Source organism: Danio rerio, chromosome 5 (assembly GCF_049306965.1).
Source record: "Danio rerio strain Tuebingen ecotype United States chromosome 5, GRCz12tu, whole genome shotgun sequence".
NCBI lineage: Eukaryota > Metazoa > Chordata > Actinopteri > Cypriniformes > Danionidae > Danio > Danio rerio.
This window is the reverse complement of record NC_133180.1, coordinates 10,726,569-10,747,753: the sequence shown is the minus strand read 5'-3', so window position 1 is coordinate 10,747,753 and position 21,185 is coordinate 10,726,569. Positions and strand designations below refer to the sequence as shown.

Genomic DNA, 21,185 nt, shown 5'->3' with positions numbered 1-21,185 from the left:
TTTTCATTATTTGCTTTCTAGTTTTGGCATGTTAAAACCAATAGGATGTGAAAAACAATCCCCTTTAATTGTGTCAAAATTAAATTAGCAATGCATATTACTAATCAAAATGTAAGTTTTGATATATTTGCACTGACATTTTCTAAAATGTAAAAAAAATTGCCACAATTCATTCATGTTGTCCCAACGCCAATGGTTTGATCTAACTCAACAAATTTAGTTTATTCATTCATTTTCATTAGTCCCTTTATTTATCAGGGGTCACCACAGCAGAATGAACCGCCAACTTATCAACTTTTATTTTACACAGCGTATGCCCTTCCAGCCACAACCCAGCACTGGAAAACACCAATAAAATCTAGTGTTCACACACACACTCATACACTACGGCTAATTTAGCTTACTCAATTCACCTATAACGCATGTCTTTGGACTGTGGGGCAAACCAGAGCACCCGAATACAGGAAAAGCATGCAAACTCCACACAGAAATGCCAACTGACTCAGCCGGGGCTCGAACCAGCAACCTTCTTGCTGTGAGGTGACAGTGCTACCCACTGAGCTACCGCACCACCCACAAATTTAGTTGTCCCAAAAAATCCTTAAGTGTTGTGTTCTTTTTGACTTCAGATTGGAGTGGGGAGTCCCACCTGCTTTAATTCAATTCAATTCAATTCAGCTTTATTTGTATAGCGCTTTTACAATGTAGATTGTGTCAAAGCAGCTTCACATAAATGGTCATAGTAACTGGAACAGTGTGGTTCAGTAACTGGAACAGTGTGGTTCAGGTTTTAGTGTTTAAGTTCAGTTCAGTTCAGTTTAGCTCAGTTCAGTGTGATTTAATCATTACTGAGAGTTCAAACACTGAAGAGCAAATTCATCGATGCGTAGCTCTACCAATCCTGAACCATGCGAGGCAGTGGCGACAGCGGAGAGGAAAAAAAACTTCACCTGATGGGAGTGAAGAAAAAAAACCTTGAGAGAACCAGACTCAGTTGGGCACGACCATTTTAATTTCTCCGCTGGCCAAAAGTCTTGTGCAGAACTTCATTCTCCGTGGTTTGCTTTAGGTTTGGTTGTTTGTTTAATATGTTGTTGGGCTCCCCATCTCTCAAGGTTTTGGACTGTTTTGCTGATTACTTTGTTAATAAATAATTTGGTTGGAGCACTTTGGCCATTGTTTATTAATGTTACTTTGTCTAAGGATCACGAGTCTTCTTTAAGTAGGGACTGTAACATTGGTAAAAAGCACAGTTATACCTTCTCTGAAGGTTTCTGTAGTGTTTTTTTGTTTACAGGGTACACTGTGTAAAATGCTGGACTCCACATGATAGATTTGTGTTGGGCCAACATGAAGGAATTAAGTTAACTTATTAGTTTTTACAAACTTAAGTGGATTCAACATAAAACGATTAAATTTTCCCAAAAAAAAAAAAAAAAAAAGAATTGTGTTTTTCAGCTCATTTGGTCAATCTGTCTTCTCTGTAAAGGGAGCCAAACTGTGGAATGATTTACCGGTTAGCTTAAAATCAAAAAGTAATATCAATATTTTTAGTAGTGCTCATAAAAAGTGGTTAACAAAACAGCCGTGTTTGCACAAATAGTCTACTGTTAGTTGGTTGGATCATGTCGCCTTTGCTTTTGCCTGCAGTAATTTTATGTAAAAAATTGTAATGTTGTGTCAATTTTTAAGCCTCCTGTTGACAGGTGTTGAGAATTAGCAAGTTTGTTAAACACTTAAACAAATACATTTGGTTTTCCAGTGTAATTGTGATGTCCATGTCAAATAAATAAATAAATACATTTTAAATAAGTAGCTTGAACAGACATAATTTTTTCAAGAGTAGTGGGGTTTTTTGGTGTCTGAATGAGATACACACCGCATTAATGCCATTGAGTTGCTGGGACGTGTGGATCACCACGAGAGTGAGGAGCTGCCAGCGGATACTTCTGTCCGTAAAAAGCTCCCAAGGCTTTTTGGGTTTAATGCCGAGAGCGCTGACCCTTTCTCTTTCAATGTCCTCCATTTCTCCGTGGTACTTATCCTGGCCGTGGAACCACATTAGAGCTGAGGGAAAAACAGAATAGAGGCATAGCATTCCTTGACTCACGAGATACTCTTCTTCTGGCATTCTGTTGTTGGCTCTTATGGCTCAACGGCTTCAGTTTAGCTCCCTACTGAGTGCACATCATGACATCCGTTCAAGGGTGATCATTGCAATGAGATTTTATGCTTCAGACGCTTCGATTTTGTGATTATGCGCGACTGAGTTGAGAACATCGTCTTCCTTTCAAAAGCAATCATGAGTTTGAATGTGACTCATGACTTTTTTTTGCCAGGAAAATATGTTGGAAACAAGCTGGAGATAGATGATGTATTGTTTAGTTGGTTTTTGATCATCTGCTTTATCTTTACTCATTTATTATTTGATTAAAAATATCTCAGTTTTGTTTCATCTTAGCGGCATTCAATTCAATTCAGCTTTATTTGTATAGCGCTTTAACAATGTAGATTGTGTCAAAGCAGCTTCACATAAAAGATCATAGTAAATTAGTACAGGGTAGTTCAGTTTTTAGTGTTTAAGTTCAGTTCAGTTTAGCTCAGTTCAGTGTGGTTTAATAATCACTAAACACTGGAGAGCAGATCCATCGATGCATAGCTCTACCGATTCCAAACCATGTAAGCTAGTGGCGACATCGGAGAGGGAAAAAAAACTTCACAAAATGTCGAAAGTGAAGAAAAAAAACCTTGAGAGAAACCAGACTCAGTTGGGAACGACCATTTTAATATCTCCGCTGGTCAAATGTCTTGTGCAGAGCTGTAGTCTCAGCAGCGGAGGTATCACTTAATTATTACATGAAGCATTTTGGTCAAGTTTGTATTAGTAAACCATGTGAAAATTAGATTATATTTCAATCTCGTGTTTTATGTTGACTGTTTAACATACTGGGCTCTATTTTGACGGTCCATGCGCAGAGCGCAAAACGCAGGGCGCAAACGCTTTCAGGGCGTGTCAGGATGTGTTTTTGCTAATTTAAGGATGGGAAATCTGCCTTGCACCGCGGCGCATGGTCTAAAAGGGTTGAGTTTATTTTCTTAATGAGTTATAGTTGTGTTTTGAGAGTAAACCAATTAGAGTCTCATCTCCCATTCCCTTTAAGACCTAGCTGCGTCGCGCCAAGAGCGCATTCGCAATTTACAGGACGCAAAGTAAGTCTAAGTGGAAAAAATGAGCTTTTCACAAGCAAACAGTTAACAGTTAACAGTTTTTAACAGAAATGAGAATGAGAGGTAATGGATCACTTTCACATTCGCATTCGCTCTTGGATAGGGAAACCTTTACGCACAGACATCAATTAGTCTATAAATAAATACTTTTGTTTGTTAAGCGCAAATATTAGTTTCAAAACTATTTCTAAATTCAGTTCTAATTTCCAGCAAACTAATAAATGAACAATAATAACAAAATGTGCTCAAAAACCTGAGTTATATCCTAAAACACATGCTGTGCCCCATATGGTCTAAAACCTGACAGATGGGCAATTCTAAGCTTGTTTTTAATAAACCAAATATAAATATGGATATAATAAATAATACTGCTAATAATAATAACATTATACAAAAGCAAATTGTTATAAATGAACTGAAAAAGCCTCCCGAGATGAAGAAGACAAAAAAGCAGTGATTTTTCATATTTATGTAGGCTAGAAAATAATATGTTTTGTAATATTTTAATCCTTTATATTTATATCCTATATCTATTCTTATTATATCCTATATATATCCTTAATATTTAATTTTTTTCATATGTAAAGATGTTTGCCTATTGCTCTCTTGTGCGTATTAAGCAGTGTGTAAGCGAGGCGCAACTGAGTTTAGACCGGGTTAGTTTTGGTCTAATGTAAAATCTATTATAGTTTCTCAAAATAGCAACGCGCCAGCGGTCCGCCTCAGAACGCCTTCCTTTTTAGACCAGAACACCTATGGCCACACAAATGAGCGCTAATATATTTGCTATTTAAACAGCGTAGCGCAACGCCTCAAAACAACTCTTGCGCCAAGCTTAAACTACCAAAAGACTATTGCGCAGCGCCTTGCGCCACATTGTGCCGGGTGTATGATAGGGCCCACTATGTTTTTAACCATAAAATAAATATATCCTCAATGCAAAGAGTTATGAAAGTGTTTGTACCCTTCTGGCAGGCGATGTCGTCCCCTCGGTCGATGAGCAGGTATCGAGGGCTCTCCGGGAACCAGGGCAGAGTCAGAAGCTGCAGGACGGCTGGAATACAGATGGTGGACAAGAGGATCGGCCAGTACTCATCCTTTCCTAACAATTCTCTGACATACACAAACAACAACAATACACATTACTGCCATGCAACTGTAAACATGCATAAAAATTGCATGAGGGGAAAAACATCCCATGAGTAAACCAGAGCAAGTGAAGCAGTCTTGTCTTGTGTGAACACAGCATTACTTACAGGATGGTTTTTGCCTCACAAATTATTCAATCAAGCTGAACTTGTGCAGAAGACTTGCTTGTGGTGAATTCCACACATTCGCAGCAAACGTGACTTTGCAACTTGTTATTTACTGGAATACCTAAATTCACTTTAGGTGTGAACCCAGAATAAGGCTGTGCCTTATTAATAAATAATATAGTAATTCTGCGAGTGTTATTTTTATATCTTTATAAATAATAACTTGAATTCTTGTTGATCATTTGGAAAAGTGGCAGAAGGCAGATTTTTTCTGATGAATCATCTGTTGAGCTGCATCCCAATCATAACAAATACTGCAGAAGACCTACTGGAACCTGCATGGGCACAATATTCTCATAGAAATCAGTCAAGTTTGGTGAAGGAAAAATCGTGGTTTGGGGTTACATTTAGTATGGGGGGGTGCGAGAGATTTGCAGTGGATGGCAACATCAACAGCCTGAGGTATCAAGACATTTGTGCTGCCCATTTCATTACAAACCACAGGAGAGGGCAAATTGAAAGCAAAGAAGGTCAAGGTTTTCCAGAATTGGCCAGCCCAGTCACCAGACATGAACATTATTGAGCATGTCTGATATAATCTTGATGAACTCTGGGAGTCCTGCAAGAACGCTTTCTTTGCCATTCCAGATGACTTCATTAATAAGTTGAGTCATTGCAGAGATGTATGGATGCAGTCCTCCAAGCTCATGGGAGTCATACACAATATTCATTCTTTTTCCACTGCACCATGACTTTATATTCTACACTGTACTTTATTTCTGTTAAGTGAAAAGACTTTTGTCTAAGTAAAGTCAGACCTTACTGACCTAATTAAATAGTTACAAATTAAGACACAATCATATTTTATTTTGGTAAAATAAGCGTAATCTAGAGGCCTTTGCCTTTCATATAAGACACTTCTGATACCAAATGATCAACTAGAAGTCAAGGTATTATTTGTTGTTTCTAAAACTTGGATAAAATGAATTTTCATTGCCAATAGTTCTTTGTCAATCATCTTAATATGCAAATTTCCTGCTCATTTTTTGTGGCAGAAAGGATTTTCTATATATGGGGGGAGTGGAGAGCATGAGTCTGATTCCAGTGACGCTCCAGGGACAGACGAGTCTTCGCTGAGGCCAGCTTCCAGCCTCCACTGCTGAGACTGCAGCTCTGCACAAGACTTTTGGCCAGCGGAGAAATTAAAATGGTCGTGCCCAACTGAGTCTGGTTCTCTCAAGGTTTTTTTTCTTCACTCTCCTATTGTTGAAGTTTTTTTCCCTCTCCGCAGTCGCCACTGGCTTGCATGGTTCAGGATCTGAAAAGCTACTCATCGATGAATTTGCTCTTCAGTGTTTGGACTCTCAATAACGACTTCAAACCACACTGAACTGAGCTAAACTGAACTGAACTTAAACACTAAAAACTGAACTACCCTGATCCAGTTGTTATGATCATTTATGTGAAGCTGCTTTGACACAATCCACATTGTAAAAGCGCTATACAAATAAAGCTGAATTGAATTGAATTGAATATACTTTACTGTAGGTAATCACAAACTATTAATTGAACGGCAATAGTAATTGATATAAATAACAGAGCACCAAAAATTCATATTAGTGTCATTTCTGAAGGATCGTTTAACAATGAAAACATTCAGCTTTGCATTAAAACAATAATTATAAGAATACGTTATGTGAGAATAAGAGACTTTCTCTCCCATTGTCAGACATTTTAAGATGAGGATCAAATTAGTAATTAGTAATCTTGGACAAATATGCATGATTATTTTTGCTTTTGTGTGATGCTGCACTATTTAAAAACTGCAAATACAAATTGTTTCATACTTTGGAAATTTGGACATACATTTGCAAATGCTTTGGAAAACCAAAACAAAACAAAAATGTTGCGATTACATTAGTAGTATTTCATGTGTAAAAGAGGTCCATTTGTATGTATGAGCTGTTCAGTATGAAGCTCTGCTCACATAGCAGTCATTTATAAACCAATCTACTTTCTGCTGGCAAGAGTGGTGAATTCACAAGACCAGCTTAAACATGAGCGAATTTTGTGGGGTGATTATTATAGTTTTTTCCCCATCAAATGAATGCTCCTACTGAAATGACTGGATTCCCAACAAACAAACAAATCACATTTACCCACTGTGTTATTTTTACGAACCAAATATAAACATTCTGTGAGCATACTGGGAATGTTAGCAGTTCATGCTTTCCCTTTGATTTGAACCCACAACCTTGCTATCATAATATACCATCTACAAGATCTATAATCTACAAGATCTACAAGACAGCACAAGTTTTGTTCTTACTTGAGGCCCATAACCTGTCCTGTCAGGATTCCTCCGGTGATGAAGATGGAGGTTCCCATGGCCATTGCTCCACGCAGAGCCCGAGGTGCAATTTCTCCAATGTACAGAGGCTGAACACATATCGCAATACCTGTTCAGAAAATCAAAGGTCAGTTATTTGAATACATAGAAATGCACATGTTTTGTGACTTTTTTAATTCATTTAAGTTTGTTTAGTAATTTGGGATTTAAAGGGCACCTATTATGCAAAAATTACTTTTATAAGGGGTTTAAACAGTTGTGTGACAACAGTGTGTGAATATAAAGTGTAAAAGTAAATTTTTATATAATCGCACGTGATAAAAACTGCAGAAACATTTTGATCGACATTCTCTCTTTGCACACACATTACTGCCATGCAACTGTAAACATGCATAAAAATTGCATGAGGGGAAAAACATCCCGTGAGTAAACCAGAGCAAGTGAAGCAGTCTTGTCTTGTGTGAACACAGCATTACTTACGGGATGGTTTTTGCCTCACAAATTATTCAATCAAGCTAAACTTGTGCAGAAGACTTGCTTGTGGTGAATTCCACACATTCGCAGCAAACGTGACTTTGCAACTTGTTATTTACTGGAATACCTAAATTCACTTTAGGTGTGAACCCAGCATAAGGCTGTGCCTTATTAATAAATAATATAGTAATTCTGCGAGTGTGATTTTTATATCTTTATAAATAATAACTTGAATTCTTGTTGATCATTTGGAAAAGTGGCAGAAGGTCGATTTTTCATATGAATCATCTGTTGAACTGCATCCCAATCATCACAAATACTGCAGAAGACCTACTGGAACCAGCATGGACCCAAGATTCTCATAGAAATCAGTCAAGTTTGGTAAAGGAAAAATCGTGGTTTGGGGTTACATTTAGTATGGGGCGTGTGAGAGATCTGCAGAGTGGATGACAACATCAACAGCCTGAGGTATCAAGACCAAAAACTGCTGAAACATTTTGATCGACATTCTCTCTTTGTACATGTTCTCAGAGGTGGAAAGCCCCACCCACTGGTGACAATCTCTTCCTCATTAGCATAAACAGCCCTGAGTGAGAAGCAGTCGTACGTCAAAGGAGATTTCTCCAAAAGAAATCAAAAAAGATAAACCTGCCAAACTGAACAGTGTGTGTTATACTTTATATATGTATACAGTTAAACTGTAGTAAGTTTTGCAAGACATTATCTGTTTATATACATCTATAAATAATTTGAACGTTAAACAGTTGAAGACAAAGTAGTAGCAAGGAATTTTTCACAGGATGTGTAAAGACTGTATACACTAACTGACAAAAGTCTTGTCGCCTATCCATCAATAAATAATAACTTGTCTTCTAGTTGATCATTTGGTATCAGAAGTGGCTTATATGAAAGGCAAAGGCCTCTAGATTACGCTTATTTTACCTAAATAAAATATGATCATGCCTTGATTTTTAATTATTTAATTAGGTCAGTAAGGTCTGACTTTGCTTAGATGAAAGTCTTTTCACTTAACAGAAATAATTTACAATATAGAATATAAAGTCATGCTGCATTGGAAAAAGAATGAATATTGTGTCTGACTCCCATGAGCTTGGAGGACTGCATCCACACATCGTTCATGTCTGGTGACTGGGCTGGCCAATCCTGGAGCACCTTGACCTTCTTTGCTTTCAGGAACTTTGATGTGGAGGTTGAGGTAAGAGAAGAAACACTATCCTGCTGAAGAAGTCACCCTCTCCTATGGTTTGTAATGTAATGGGCAGCACAAATGTCTTGATACCTTACGCCCCATTTACACAGGGCTTCATCGTCAACGCTTGACAGAGGGCGTGTCTGAAGTATGGGCTGACGCGATCCTCATAGCAGCGTCAGCCAATGAAATTAGTCAGCAATAGGCCACTGTCTAGCTGGTGTGTTTGCATACAGCAATCTGATTGGTTGACGCTTCCGTCGGCCCTTGAAAAGTTGAGCAAGTCCTAACTTTTGCAGCAACCAACGCCTCTGAAGCGGAGCTGATGGATCCACAATGCAGTTCGGCAACGCCTGACGTGACTTATTTAAAGTGATTGGGGCGTAAAGGCTGATTTATACTTCTGCGTCAAACGCACGAGCATGCTACAGCGCTGACGCATAGCCCTACGCCATGGCCGTCGCTGACGTGCACCTCTCAAAAAATGTAACCACACGTCACAACGACGCGTAGCGCAAGCTCTGTGATTGGTCGGCTTCGTAGCGCTGACGAGTCTCGGCGGGACTGAGAGCCGCGCGAATGGTGCGAGCCTGATGGAGCGATTGTTTACAAGTGTGGAGTCCCGTGAAGGAGCTTCAGATGGAAAGTTTTGTTTTGTGTTTACCTCATAGTTAAAGTTGTTGCACGTCCGCTGGTTCCTGCCTCAAAATGAGCGAGTTTGAGCCACTTGTACATCCAGGAAGTGTTCAGGAAAAGCAAAACAGCAGCGAAGAAACTCGACACAGAGACACATTAACACCTCACTGCCAACTAGCGTTTTGGAAGTGTTAATGCAGACCAACAGAGACAGCGCGCAGAAGTATAAATGCACAGCTACGGGCGTTGCATGCGCCGTGGGTTACGCCGGTCACTTGACGCAGAAGTATAAACCAGGCTTTAGGCTGTTGATGTTGCCATCCACTCTACAGATCTCTCGCATGCCTCTATACTGACTCTACGTAACCCCAAACCATGATTTTTCCTTCACCAAACTTGACTGATTTCTGTAAGAATCTTGGGAATCATGCGGGTTCCAATAGATCTTCTGAGTATTTGTGGTGATTGGGATACAGTTCAACAGCTGATTCATCTAAAAAAATCTGATCAACTAGTTATTATTTCTTGCTCTTACAACTGAGATTGACGACAAGACTTTAGACGGGTAGTGTATATATGCGCTTTATTTTTCATTTTTGTATTATTTTTATTATTCCTTTAACATATTAAAATACAATATGAATTTCATAATCATTATGCCAGACTTCAGTAGTTTCCATCACCAGTTTTATGCACATCTTGAAGTATTGCATCAGAAACAAGTAATGAAAACAGCAAAAAGACAAATTTTTCCAGTCAATTAAGGTGTTTTTTTTATAGTTTTGAGTAAAGTTACTCTTAAAGTTATTGCAACTGTAAAAAAAAATACATTCACATTACTTAAATGAATATTTAAGTAACATATTTAATTAAGTTTTTTAAGTGACTCAAGATTTTATTATATTACTTTTACATGTAACTTTACTCAACACTGGTTTTTTAATGCTACAAAAATAATAGTCGATAGACATGCATTTGTTGAATAATTGTTTTGTGTTATTGCATCCAAAATGGTGAAAAGCCTTGGAGTAATGATTGATGACCAACTTAACTTCTCTGACCACATTTCTAGAACTGCTCGATCGTGCAGATTCGCACTCTATAACATCAGAAAGATCCGACCTTTCTTATCTGAACATGCAGCTCAACTCCTTGTTCAAGCTCTTGTTCTCTCCAGACTGGATTACTGCAACTCTCTACTAGCTGGGCTTCCAGCTAACTCTATCAAGCCTCTTCAGCTGCTCCAGAACGCAGCAGCACGAGTGGTCTTCAATGAACCTAAAAGAGCACATGTCACTCCGCTACTCATCCGTTTGCACTGGCTGCCAGTTGCTGCTCGCATCAAATTCAAAGCTCTGATGTTTGCCTACAAAGCAACTTCTGGCTTTGCTCCTTCTTATCTGCTCTCGCTTCTGCAGATCTATGTGCCCTCCAGAAACTTGCATTCTGTGAATAAACGTCGCCTCATGGTTCCATCCCAAAGAGGGAAGAAATTTCGCGAACGCTCACGCTTAATCTGCCCAGTTGGTGGAATGAACTCCCTAACTGCATCAGAACAGCAGAGTCACTCGCTATTTTCAAGAAACGACTAAAAACTCAACTATTTAGTCTCCACTTCACTTCCTAATCTGCAATTGCCTCTCTGGATATCACACTAACTGTACCAAAAACATTTAAAATAAATAAAAAAAATTACTAATGCTTTCCTTCTTAGACTTTACAGACCTGAAACTTGCCTATAACACTTATTCATTGTTGCTCCTATAGTTGTGTAAATTGCTTCCTTGTCCTCATTTGTAAGTCGCTTTGGATAAAAGCGTCTGCTAAATGACTAAATGTAAATGTAAATGTGTTTTTTTGCAAACTTTGAAAAAGGTCACTTCATTTTAGGATGGAAATCTAGTCATCCTTCAGAAATCAACCTAATGTCCATATTTTTTACATTTCTTCTCATCATCAAAGTGGTTTAAAATGGTTGTGCTTCAAATTTTGTGTTGAATTTACCTGCGTTTACTCCTGTCAGGAAGCGTCCAATGACTAAAAGCTCAAAAGTGCTTGCAGGATAACTTAAACCCATGAACAAAGCAGCCAACAGAGCAAAGGTGTTGTTGAACAGTAGAGTCCCTTTCCTGAAAAAAAATCAGCTCAGCACTGTAAAACAAATCCTTTGTTCTACACAATCATTAGTGTTGGGACAACATGAAGGAAATAAGTTAACAGTTACCATAAAACAATTAATTTCTCCCAAAAAGCTCAAGAGTTGTTTCAGCTCATTTTAAATAAGTCATTTGAACAAACAACAGTGTATAATATCTTCATAACTGATGCCTGCACATTTAATGATATCCTTTACAGCATTTTGATCTTCAGTTTACCTTCCGAATCTAATAGCCAGTGTTCCTCCGACAGACGCTCCTACAAGCCCACCGATAGTGAAGATGGAGACGATGATGGACCAGAGGAGGGTTAACATATCACTGGAGATTTCAGTGCTGTAGCGCTCCGTCCAGGTCTGATTAATAAAGTTCTGCACAGCCTGAGAGAAACAAACACACATACAGTATGAGAGAGGAATAAACACTGGCTCACTAAAAAAACAGCGTCATACACTGACAAACAAATGCTGGGTTCCACAAAATATCTTCATTTTGTCCCAACACAAATCGATTCGGTTAACTTAATTGGTTTTACGAATTTAAGTGGATTGAGCATGAAACAATTAAGATGTCCCCCAAAAAACTTAAGAATTGTGTTTTTTTAACTCATTTTAAATAAGTAGTTTGAACAAGCAGCAACAGTAATTTTTTGAGTGTAGAAAAACCGTAAAACTGTATAAAGTGTATGAGTTAGCCAAAATGAAATAATAACCTGACAATAAATAGTGTAATAAAATGTTACTTTGGCTAATCGTCAAAGAAATATTTTACATTTGGTTTCATTTCAGTGTGAATTGAGTAAAGCCGAAATAAAAATGTATAAAAAGACATTTCATAATTATTATTATTAGTTATTTGTTAGCTATTATTGAGTATTAATTTAATAATGCATACTTAAAAAAATACTATTAATAAAAATAAGCATAACTAATTAATTTAATGTGTTAATAATGATTTTTTTATTAAATAATTTTTATTGAAGTAAAATATTTATTAAAATTTAACAGTTAGACTTATAATCTTCATTAAATAATTAATTAATTAATATTATTATTAAGTATTCATGAATTATTAACAATTCTAAAAATACTAATATTAAAAATAAACAACAAATACTTTGATAATTATTTAATAATGATTTTTTATTAAATAATAATAATCAATTACAATATTTATTAGCGTTCAATTGCTGGAAATATTAGAGCTATCATAATAATAACAGTAGCATTTGGATAAAAAAAATAATAAAAAGTCTTAAAAGTTTAAAAGTCTGTTTTCTTGTCTTAAAATGTCTATTACTAGGGTAAATGTAATACTTAAATAACACCTGCTTTAACTTGCGTTGCTTATTAATATTAATTGTAAATAATTATTATTACTATATTACTTCACAAAATCATATTTAAGTCAATAGGTTGTACATTCATACATGTTATACATAGGTTATACAGTTTCACTACATGTATATATGTGACAAATAAAGGCTTTTTTCATCATCATCATCATTCGTGTCAGTTTATTTGTAATATTAACTACTAAATGTTGAGTGAAAACTTTTTTTACATTAAAACATTTTATTTAAAATATTTACATATTTTATTAAAATATAATATTTTAATAACACTGTCTTTTTACTTGACAGTAGGAAAAATGTGTAAATAATAAAATATTATTGTAGTACTTTATTTACAATTTTAGAGTCATAAATAATTCAATATTTTACCATAATACTTTTGTCAAATTATTTGTAAAAAATTTTTAGAGAAAAATATTTTTCACCTTTTTCAATGTGAATTATATATCTTACATCTTACATGTCTAAAAAAAAGTCAATTACTAACCTAGGGTAAAGAACAAACATTAGGAAACCTAAAAGAATGACCCTTGGTTAACAATTAAAAAGTGTAAAAAGCCCAAATGTGGCTCATGCTGTCACATTTCCACCCAAAAAACTTTTACCAGGGACCAAAATCCACATTCACAATGATATATTAACTGATTTCACATCACATTCATTCTGATGAGCTGCAAACGAAACAGTATATTACACAAACATACAGTATATACTATATCTCTTCTGATGTATAAAAAATGGAAGATACACATTAATCACACATTCATTACCTTGGTAGGTGCATTTATTATGGATATATTGTAGCCATATTGAAATGTTCCACCAATCCCAGCTGCCCAAACAGCAAGTAGAAGATATTTACTGGGAACCTGTGGTGAAAAGAGTACAAAACAAACAAACAAAGAAAAATAAACATGTTTTTTTTTACTCACATTAACAGAGATGCATCAATTTAAACTTACAAATGTGATTTTATGTATACTGTGAAAAAATTATATGGCATAACAAAAAATGTTTTTATGTCCCTTTAACTTATTTTAATAAGTCAATCAAGTTTTACTTAAATATTTTAAGTAATACAAAGTTTAACTTAATTTTTTGACAGTTTGGTGTAAATAGAAAAGTTCATTTGATTTAACTAAAAATTACGGCAACACGATTTTTTTACAGTGGATAATACATGCAAGTAAATTAAATATTATAAATATCTTTTGCTAAAATAAAATCTCAAAATAGGAGTTAAATCATGTTCCTTTGTCATTCAGTGTACAGTTGAAGTCAGAATTATTAGCCCCCCTGTTTATTTTTTCCCCAATTTCTCTTTAACGGAGGGAAGATTTTTTCAACACATTTCTAAACATAATAGTTTTAATAACTCATTTCTAATAACTGATTTATTTTATCTCTGTCATGATGACAGTACATAATATTTGACTAGATATTTTTCAAGACACTTCTATACAGCTTAAAGTGACATGTAAAGGCTTAACTAGGTTAATTAGGTTTACTAGGCAGGTTAAGGTAATTAGGCAAGTCATTGTATAATGATGGTAGACTATCGGGGGGAAAAATTGCTTAAAGGGGCTAATAACTCTGACCTTAAAATGGTTTATAATAAAATTAAAACTGCTTTCATTCTAGCCGAAATAAAACAAATAAGGCTTTCTCCAGATGAAAAAATATTATCAGACATTCTGTGAAAATTTCCTTGCTCTGTTAAACATCGTTTGGGAAATATTTATAAAAGAAAAAAAAATTGTAGGGGGGCTAATAATTCTGACTTCAACCGTATGTGAAAGTTTGTTAACAGCATATTAAAATATGTTTAAGTGATTTAAGTCATTTAAATTTTCAGCTTGATGACAAACGGGTCAAATGTTGTGGTTTGAATGATATGGGCAAAATATTACTGAATATTTTAGTGCTGCACTGTTATTTTTACATATATACAGCTTTATTAATCAAACGATTATTGTTCGTAATATTAAACAGCTTCAGGTATATAAACAACAGTTACACTGAACACTGCGACACAGTGGCTCAGTGGTTAGCACTGTTGCCTCACAGCAAGAAGGTCGCTAGTTCGAGCCCCGGCTGTTGGCATTTCTGTGTGGAGTTTACATGTTCTCCCCGTGTTTCCTCCGGGTGCTCCGGTTTCCCACACACCCCAAACACATGCACTATAGGTGAAATGGATGAACTAAATTGGCCATAGTGTATGAGTGTGTGTGTGTGTGTGTGTGTGTGTGTAAATATGAGAATGTTTGGGTGTTTCCCAGTACTGGGTTGCAGCTGGAATGGCATCGGCTGTGTAAAACATATGCCGGATAAGTTTGCGGTTCATTCCGTTGTGGCAGCCCCTGATGAATAAAGGGACTAAGCCGAAGGAAAATTAATGAATGATGAGTAATAATAATATGACAAAAACCCATGACAACACATTTTGTATGTTACTTTAACTTATCCTAATAAGTTAATCAGGTTTCAACCAAATGTTTTCAGTTATACAAAGTTTGACAATATTTTTACCGATTTATTTAAGTTGAGATGAATAGAAAAGTTTATTTGATTCAACCAAAAAATAAGGCAACACATTTTTTTTTTAACAGTAAAGACACATTGTAATGTATGAAAAGATATTAACGCTGCATTACTTTGTATGGTATATGCAAATATGTGTGCCACAAATATACTATAAATTGTTAATTTACAGTTTTTTGCATTTATTTATGGCTAGAAATTGCATCATGGGACCTTTATCTTGTCTTTGTCGACTTTTAATGTTGAAAATTCAACTCTGCACTTTAACAAAGTGACTTTTATTGATGCTTTAGTCATTTTAAACTATATTGTAGAGGGTTTCTGCAGGTTTCACAGAGGTCAATTTAACACTTTTGAAGACTTTTTAAGACCATTATGAATGAAATTTTAGACCATTTTTCAAATAACCCAGATGGAAAAGATTTTTATTTGTGTATAAAAAATATTCAAATTTAATAAATGTAATAATACATTAATAATAAAAAATAAAAATATTTTAGATTTTATTTCTTAGCTAAATATTTTAAATGTTGTGTAAAAACAAGCAAGCTCTACTTGTATCCATACACAACAGAAACTTTCTTTTAAATAATTAAAAAAAATGAAAAAATGTTTTAAGGTTTAAAAACTATAATAAACTAAATACAACAATCTGTCCTGGTCAGTGTCCTCAGCAGCGGAGAACATTTAAACAAATGCTACTGTAAGGAAGATAATTAAACCATTATGATAAATAGAGTTTAAAATTACCTTTTAAATAAAAAGTTTAAAGTTTTACTGAGATGATTGTTGGTGATTGTATGGGTTTTGGCCAGATTTGATTGCAATACACGAACAAAGGAAAATTAAGACCTGTTTAAAAAACGATTTAAGACCAACAACACCATATTTCAGTAAATATAAGACTTTTTAAGGCTTAAAATTTGGATTTTGAGATTTAAGACATTTTAAGACACTGCAAAAACCCTGTTGTAGAGGAAATAATATTAGGAAATAATTCAGTTCCTAAAATAACAGAAAAAGTGTCGTCAAATTTACTAGATTACCATAATTTACAACACAAGCCCAGACTATACCACGTCAAACTAATAATAATGTCAATAAAAGTCACTTTTTTAACTTTTCAACATCAAAGGTTTTTTGAGGAAAGATCAATGTCAAATAATACAAATCAAAAGCATAAATAAATGAATAAAAAAGCAGGAATCACAAAATATGAAAGAAAAAAAAGTTAATTTAAAGACTTTTTTAAGAGTGATGCAAGAATATTACAGCACAAGGACTTGCACAACACCCTATCCATCACTGTTCATTATTAACTGAATGATAAACCAGCACCAACTCAAATAACGTTATAAATAAACAACTTCATAACCACATTGTTTATCTTTTATTTCAATCATACCTTAATTTGATGAACAGGTTCTCTGAAGTCTCTAAGTAAAGGCTCATACTCCTTAAATTCTCCGTTTTCTTTGCCCATTTTTGCAGCTCGCCCTTTAAAAAGCTTTAACATTTGACTTAATACTCTAAACGTCTCTTAATCTTGCCTGCAGTCTCTGAAATGTGAACTCATCCTCAGACAGAACCGCTTTTTAGAGCTCCGGAGTCAAGGTGCATAACAGATATATCAGCAGAAACACAATCGCGCTCTTGTTCAGAGCATGGACAGCGAAAAAACGGAGATAATTCAGGGTGAAATTCCCTTCAGAGCAGCTCTGGAGGATGCCTTTGGGATATGTTTGTCTTTTAAGTTTCAACACAAGCATGTCAATTGCTTTTCCACGCTCGGTCTTGTGGCTAATACATAACGTTAATGACTTGGCTGCAGATTCAACAAAATTGACGGTCGGCTACTTACCTTTTTTGCTAATGTTGTGGGCTGCGCTTCCGGGCCACTGATCGTAATTTCATTCATTTTTGACCGAAATACTAATTTTATTGTGTTGATAGAAAGACTGGCGATTATTCCTTCATGGTTTCTAAGTCTCACTGCAAAGATTAACTTTGTCTGGGCGGTGGGTTTGTGTTCAGTCATCATTAGTGTAATCATAAGCTTCGGTTTCACCATCACAAATACTTGAGGCGCGCCATTATACAGTTCTGCGTGTGAGATGGAGTGATTATAGTTGATTATAATGATGCTGGTTTGGCTCTGGAAACATTTATTCGACTATATCAAGCATTGGTTGGCCTTTGATCACAAAGAGCACATTGTTGTTGTTTCAGTCAAGTGACCCGCAGAGCCCATAAGCCTCTTTTGGTTTCATTGTACACTCCAGAAGTTTGTTAGTCTCTGGTTAAATAGCAGTGTCATCGTTTTATTTACCAACAAAACACAAGCCTCTCCTACAAATGAGCACTGAAAGTGATCGCCGGACATATGGTTTCTGTGCAGTATTGCCAGAAGTGCCATGAGTAAAAATGTTACTATTTACCCCACCTGCGGGGCAAGTTGTAACAGACAGGGGGTTAGTTGTAACACATGCTTAAAAAGTCAGATAAAACACAATTAATTTAAATTTAGTTTACTTAGCTATATTTTCTCAGTACCTAGCTCAATTTATTTTTTATTCTACATAGCACATGTTCATTTATTGATTGGATAAACTCATTTGGATTTATTTGTATTATTATCCATTATTATACAATGCATTTATTTGTAGTATTAGCAATAAAATGTTTTGTCTATCAAAAAAAATTCTATTAAAATTATTTTATTTAAAAAGTTCCTAACATTACACTCAAAAAAAAAAAATTTTGTGTAAGATTAATTGCTTTCGAACTGTGTGTGGTTTAATTGTATCGCCCTGTTACAACGAACCCCGCTGTGTCGTGTTTTCTTCAAAGCTGGCTAGCAGTCACTGTGTTTTTTACATCTTTCGAAATTGTTCCATCATATAGCCTAGAAAACAGTGATCACAGCAATCAAAGATTTACATACATACTTTCACAGATTTTTTTTTAATTAAAAAAATGTTGACTATAATAAAAATACTTTTATGCTGTAAAAATTACTTCTCCTGTGTTTCTTGTCCAAACTTTGCCGAACTTTTTCAATATTTGGCAGGAAGATGCCTGCCAACACTGTGGAGAAAACCCCGGAATCATGCCATGGTCAACCCTGAGCAAATACCTTAAAACTCTGTGTAACTATTAACCCTGTGTTACTTTGTGCCCTGTGCTCCCCCACACCCAATGCTGTTGCCTATAAATATGCTCAGATGTTTTCTTTAACTCTAGTGTATTGTTACTACCCTTTCATTATGTTAGTGGCTGTTTTTGTCCCATTGACCTCCATTATAATGACACTTTTTGATTGTAAAGCCTTGACACCAAATAATAATGTGTTCTTGATTGTTTTCCTGGTTGAGAAGAGGAAACATTTGTCATTTTTACTGTTGATCATTAATTTGCTCTATTAACTCTTTAGATAGGCCTGTGCAAAAAAAAAAAAGTGTCCGACTTTCATATGGAGTTCTTTTGAGTTTAACGTGCGTGTGTGTGTGTGTAAATACACTCGCTTGTAGAATTTTAATAGATTCAGTGTTAAATCATAGATTCCACATATGGAAGTTTAAGTTGACAGATCTTCAGGTTGTCTGTAAATCTGTTGAGTAACATGATTTTGTCTTTGTCTCTAACAGGATGAAGCGTTTATGAATCAGATGCCTCATCAGAACCAGCAGCATGTGGAGGCTGTAGCCAGTAGGGGACCAAATCAGATCCCTGAACCACAGCCTGAGGAGCAGCCTGAAAGACCTCAGCAGAGAGATTTATTAGTAAATGGAAGAGTCTGTGGGGTTCTGCGTGGTCTTCAGTCTGCTCGTCCTGAGAACAGGTTAGTCAGTCTTTACTCAGTCTTAGAATTAAAAATGAGTCTATATATTGTATGTATATGTTGTATTTGCATTATTTTTATAATAAGATATTATAATAAGAATTAAAATTGTCACATATGACTTTTTTTACCCAACACTAATGCTTATAAATATGCTCAGATGTTCTCTTTAACTCTTGTGTATTGTTACCACCCTTTCATTATTTTAGGGGCTGTTTTTGCCCCATTGACCTCCATTATAACGAGACATTTAATTGTAAAGTCTTGACATCATATAATCATGCATTACTGATTGTTGGTGGCTTTTTCAGTTGAGATGAGGAAACATTTTTACTGTTGATCATTAGTTTGCACTATTAACCCTTTAGATAGGCCTGTGCAAAAAAAGTGTCTGACTTTTATGTGGAGTTCTATTGAGTAAATCAACTCATAGTGTGCGTGCATTAATACTTACAGAGTTTTGGTAGGGGACCAAATCGGATCCCTGAACCACAACCTGAGGAGCAGCAACAGAATGAACCTGAGAGACCTCAGCAGAGAGATTTAATAATAAATGGAAGAGTCCGAGGGGTTCTGCGTGGTCTTCAGTCTGCTCGCCCTCTCAGAAGAATGAGAGAACAGGTTAGTTCCTGCTTTCTGTTTTACCCAGAATTAAGAATTCGTCTACACTGAATGTGCTTTTTTCAGAATTGTTCCCCAAAAGAAAGTTTGGTCAAAATAAGAAATCAAAACATCCTCAACAGCACACAAGGGTTAGAAGTTTTGTATCTGAAACTGACAGAAAGAGATGTTCATGATTATGTCTTTTCTTCAGCAGGACGACATTGTCAATCTCCAGAACCCTCCTCCGGCAACCTCGGCCTGGTCCACCGCCTATCTACATTCGCAGGACGGTGGTGGGCAGCATTGGAGATTTTGCACGCCATTGATGAGGAGCCTGAAAGATCAGCCTCAAAGATGAACAAATAAATCAATAAAGAGATTTTTAAACAGAGTTCTGGAACTATATTTATGCTTTAAAGAGCATCTTGTCAATGCCACAGCCTGCCTGAGTACTGTTACTGACCATGTCCATCTCTTTATCACCACAGTGTATGACCATCCGTGTGCGTTTCCTCCAGTTTCCAGAATAAACTAAATTGGCCGTAGTGAATGTGAGTGTATGAGTGTTTCTCAGTACTGGGTTGCAGCTGGAAGGGTATCCACTGTGTAAAACATATTGGAGAAATGACATTGCAATAATTTACTCTGCTGCGATATACAGTACAGTTAGGTTCATAAATATTTGGAAATCAACACAATTCTAATACTGTTGGCTCTCTACACCAACACAATGGATTTGAAATGAAACAAGATGTGCTTTAACTACAGACTGTCAGCTTTAATTTGAGGGTATTTACATCAAAATCAGGTGAACGCTGTAGGAATTACATTTGTAAATATACGCCACATTCAGTCACTTAAATCACCTTTCTTCCCCATTCTGATGCTGGTTTGAACTGCAGCAGATCGTCTTGATCATGTCTACATGCCTAAGTGCATTGAGTTGCTGCCATGCGATTGGCTGATTAGAAATTTCCATTAATGAGCAGTTGAACTGGTGTACCTAATAAAGTGGCCGGTGAGTGTATATATATACCGTATATAGCAGCAATCAGATTTATTTTTACTCACCTTGCAATGTGATATGAAATCGTCACCAGTAGATGGAGAAAAAAAAGGATATGAATAAAAATATGCATTTTGAAGCTTTTTTAGTCCTCTACAAACAAAAATCTCAGTAATAAAATGGGTAGTTCATGTCGTCGAGTCTGAGTTTGTCCTTGATTCTGCAGCTTTTGCTTTGGTAAATAGTCTGCTATCAGTATTGCGCCAAAGAAACCTTTATTTGTTTCATTTCCTTTGTTTTTATTTTCGTGAAACCTTGCTGCTCTTAGGAAATAAGCATGAAGCTGTGGTTTATAGTGAATTTATAATGGTACAGTACATCACTCCACATAAATACCCCTTTTAAATTCACTGAACCATTGCTTCTTTTGGCTTTCTGCTTTATTTTTTCTGAATCCTCACTTTAAGCTCAAACTAATTTTAATTTGAATTTTGTTTGTACTTCTTTTTTAAAAAATTAAGTGAAGTTTA

At 35.7% G+C, this 21,185-nt stretch overlaps 1 protein-coding gene across 2 annotated transcripts in view; it reads right to left on the bottom strand.

Annotated features, from left to right (window-relative positions):
* The window catches only part of slc2a11b (solute carrier family 2 member 11b), a 31,475-nt gene extending 14,304 nt beyond the window's left edge, over positions 1-17,171 (bottom strand). The window contains 7 exon segments of one of the 2 annotated variants that reach the window (NM_001114430.1): positions 1,880-2,067; positions 4,193-4,341; positions 6,814-6,943; positions 11,159-11,283; positions 11,530-11,690; positions 13,435-13,533; positions 17,067-17,171. In NM_001114430.1, the coding sequence (NP_001107902.1) occupies positions 1,880-2,067; positions 4,193-4,341; positions 6,814-6,943; positions 11,159-11,283; positions 11,530-11,690; positions 13,435-13,533; positions 17,067-17,123 (909 nt within the window). In that variant the 5' untranslated portion in view covers positions 17,124-17,171. 2 annotated transcript variants of the gene reach the window in all.
* Positions 17,172-21,185: the final 4,014 nt, after the last annotated feature.